Source organism: Borostomias antarcticus (genome assembly GCF_949987555.1).
Source record: "Borostomias antarcticus genome assembly, chromosome: 8".
In the NCBI taxonomy this organism is placed as follows: Eukaryota; Metazoa; Chordata; class Actinopteri; order Stomiiformes; family Stomiidae; genus Borostomias; species Borostomias antarcticus.
In genome coordinates this window covers 22,812,992-22,815,320 of record NC_140241.1, presented here as the reverse complement: position 1 = coordinate 22,815,320, position 2,329 = coordinate 22,812,992, and the positions used below count along the sequence as shown (strand labels likewise).

General features: G+C 54.7%; 1 protein-coding gene across 1 annotated transcript in view; it reads right to left on the bottom strand.

Annotated features, from left to right (window-relative positions):
- Window positions 1-682: 682 nt before the first annotated feature.
- The window catches only part of grk3 (G protein-coupled receptor kinase 3), a 50,045-nt gene continuing 48,398 nt past the window's right edge, over window positions 683-2,329 (bottom strand). The window contains 1 exon segment of the mRNA XM_084442532.1: window positions 683-1,428. Coding sequence (XP_084298658.1) covers window positions 1,272-1,428 — 157 coding nt within the window. The 3' untranslated portion in view covers window positions 683-1,271.

The window sequence follows — 2,329 nt, the reverse complement described above, 5'->3', positions numbered from 1 at the left end:
CGATGCGTGTCCGCGGCCCTCGTTACTTCCTGGTTTCCTTTGTGACAATTGCATGTTGGAATGTACAGCTCTTTCTGTATCCCGGGCGACGCCTGCTTTCGAACGGGGTCTCGTGGGTGCCCAGGTGACTCAAGTAAATATTGATGTTGGCACTTTATGCACTGGCTTGACGGGAGGGAGGGACAGAGCGAGGCACGGGGAGGGCGGAGGAGGAGAGAGGGTAAATGTCCGGGGGAGATCTCTTGTAGAATGGTGCAGATTTTTCTCGCGATCCTGCTGCAGACTCAAGAAGTAGATTCCCTGCTAAAGCCTCACGTCTCACCTGCATGGCCTAATCCCAACACGCGCACACACACACTCGCTCGCTCGCACACACACGCACACACGTCTTCCCACTCCTCCTGTTCTCTGTCCTCTTCAGGAGTCCACTGTTCCACCACAGAGCAACGCTATTGATCCAGCCCCTCCCCCCCCCCCCCCCCACTCCCCTCTCTCAGAGATGCCATTGGTCCAGGCCTTGTCCTCTCACCCACTCCTGATCAGGTCCAGGTGGGAGGAGCTACTGTAACCAGTCTCGTTCAGGGATCCAATAAGGAGGCAGAGACAGTTAAGATAGTTTCGTACTCCAGGGAAGTATGTTGCTGTTCTGCAAGGTTGTTTCGTACTCCAGGGAAGTATGTTGCTGTTCTGCAAGGTTGAGTGGGTTGGTGTGTGTGTGTGTGTGTGAGAGAGAGAGCGAGAGCGAGCGAGCGAGAGAGAGAGAGAGAGAGAGAGAGAGAGAGAGAGAGTGTGTGTTTGGCGTTGCCGTCTGCCTGGTCTGGTCTGCCCAGGTCTGGCCTCTAGGGGGAGCCTGGGGAGGGACAGGGAGAGGGAGGGATGGAGGGAGGAGGGGACAGGGGTCTGGTCCTCCTCCGGCTCATGCAGAGGGTCCTGGGCTCTCCTTCTTCTCCTCTCCACTCTCTCCCTCTGTCGTCTGGTCTACTGGTGATGTCCGATGGCATGGCTCGGCTTCAGCTGGTCAACAGTGTGTGTGTGCGTGTGTGTGTGTGTGTGTGCGTTTATACGAGACACAACAGAGGGGAGGGGAGGGGGGGTCTGATAGGGCTTCGTCCACACACTCTACAGTGTGACACTTTATTACATGTGTGCGATTGTGTGTTTATGTATATGTTTCTCATATGCATGTGTGAGAAAGTGTGAGGGTGGTGGGCTGTGCTTGATGAGGGGAGAGGATGCAGTGTGTGTGTGTGTGTGTGTGCGCGTGTGTGTGTTCACAGGCCGTTGCTGTTGCGGTGTGTGAGGGGAGGTTTGGAGAGCTCAACCACGCCCCTGCCCTTCCCGATGACCTTGGGGGCGCGACGCAGCAGCTTCTGCGCCTCCGTGAACGTCTCGGTCAGCTCCTTCTTCCACTGCACAAACTCTGGGTCACTCTACACACACACACACACACACACACACACACACACACACACACACACACACACACACACACACACACACACACACACACACACACACACACACACACACACACACACACACACACACACACACACACACACACACACACACACACACACACACACACACACACACACACACACACACACACACACACACACACACACACACACACACACAGCTTATCAATATCAGGTCAATTGAATTCATTTCACCTTTTTTTTTTTGAGGTTCATCGCCTCTTCTGCTAGGGTTATAGGGCCTGGCACGCACGTCATCGGGGAACGAGATAAAAGTGAAAGATGCAGAGATGAGAGGAGGGGAGTGAAGAGAGAAAAGGAGGGAGGGAGGAGAGGAGTACAGAGAGAGAGAGAGAGAGAGAGAAAGAGAGAGAGAGGGTGTTGGGGTTGGGGTTAGACAGAGAGAGAGCGAGAGAGAGAGGGTGTTGAGGTTGGGGTTAGACAGAGAGAGAGAGAGAGAGAGAGAGAGAGAGAGAGAGAGAGAGGGTGTTGGGGTTAGACAGAGAGAGAGAGTGAGAGAGAGTGAGAGAGAGAGAGAAGGGGGGGGTTGGGGTTAGACAGAGAGAGAGAGAGAGGGTGTTGGGGTTAGACAGAGAGAGAGAGAGAGAGAGAGGGGGAGAGAGAGGGTGTTGGGGTTGGAGTTAGACAGAGAGAGAGAGAGAGAGAGAGAGAGAGAGGGGTGTTGGGGTTAGACAGCGAGAGAGAGGACAGAGAGAGAGGGTGTTGGGGGGTGTTGGGGTTGGGGTTAGACAGAGAGAGAGAGAGAGAGAGAGAGAGAGAGAGAGAGAGGGTGTTGGGGGGGTGTTGGGGTTGGGGTTAGACACAGAGAGAGAGAGAGAGAGAGAGAG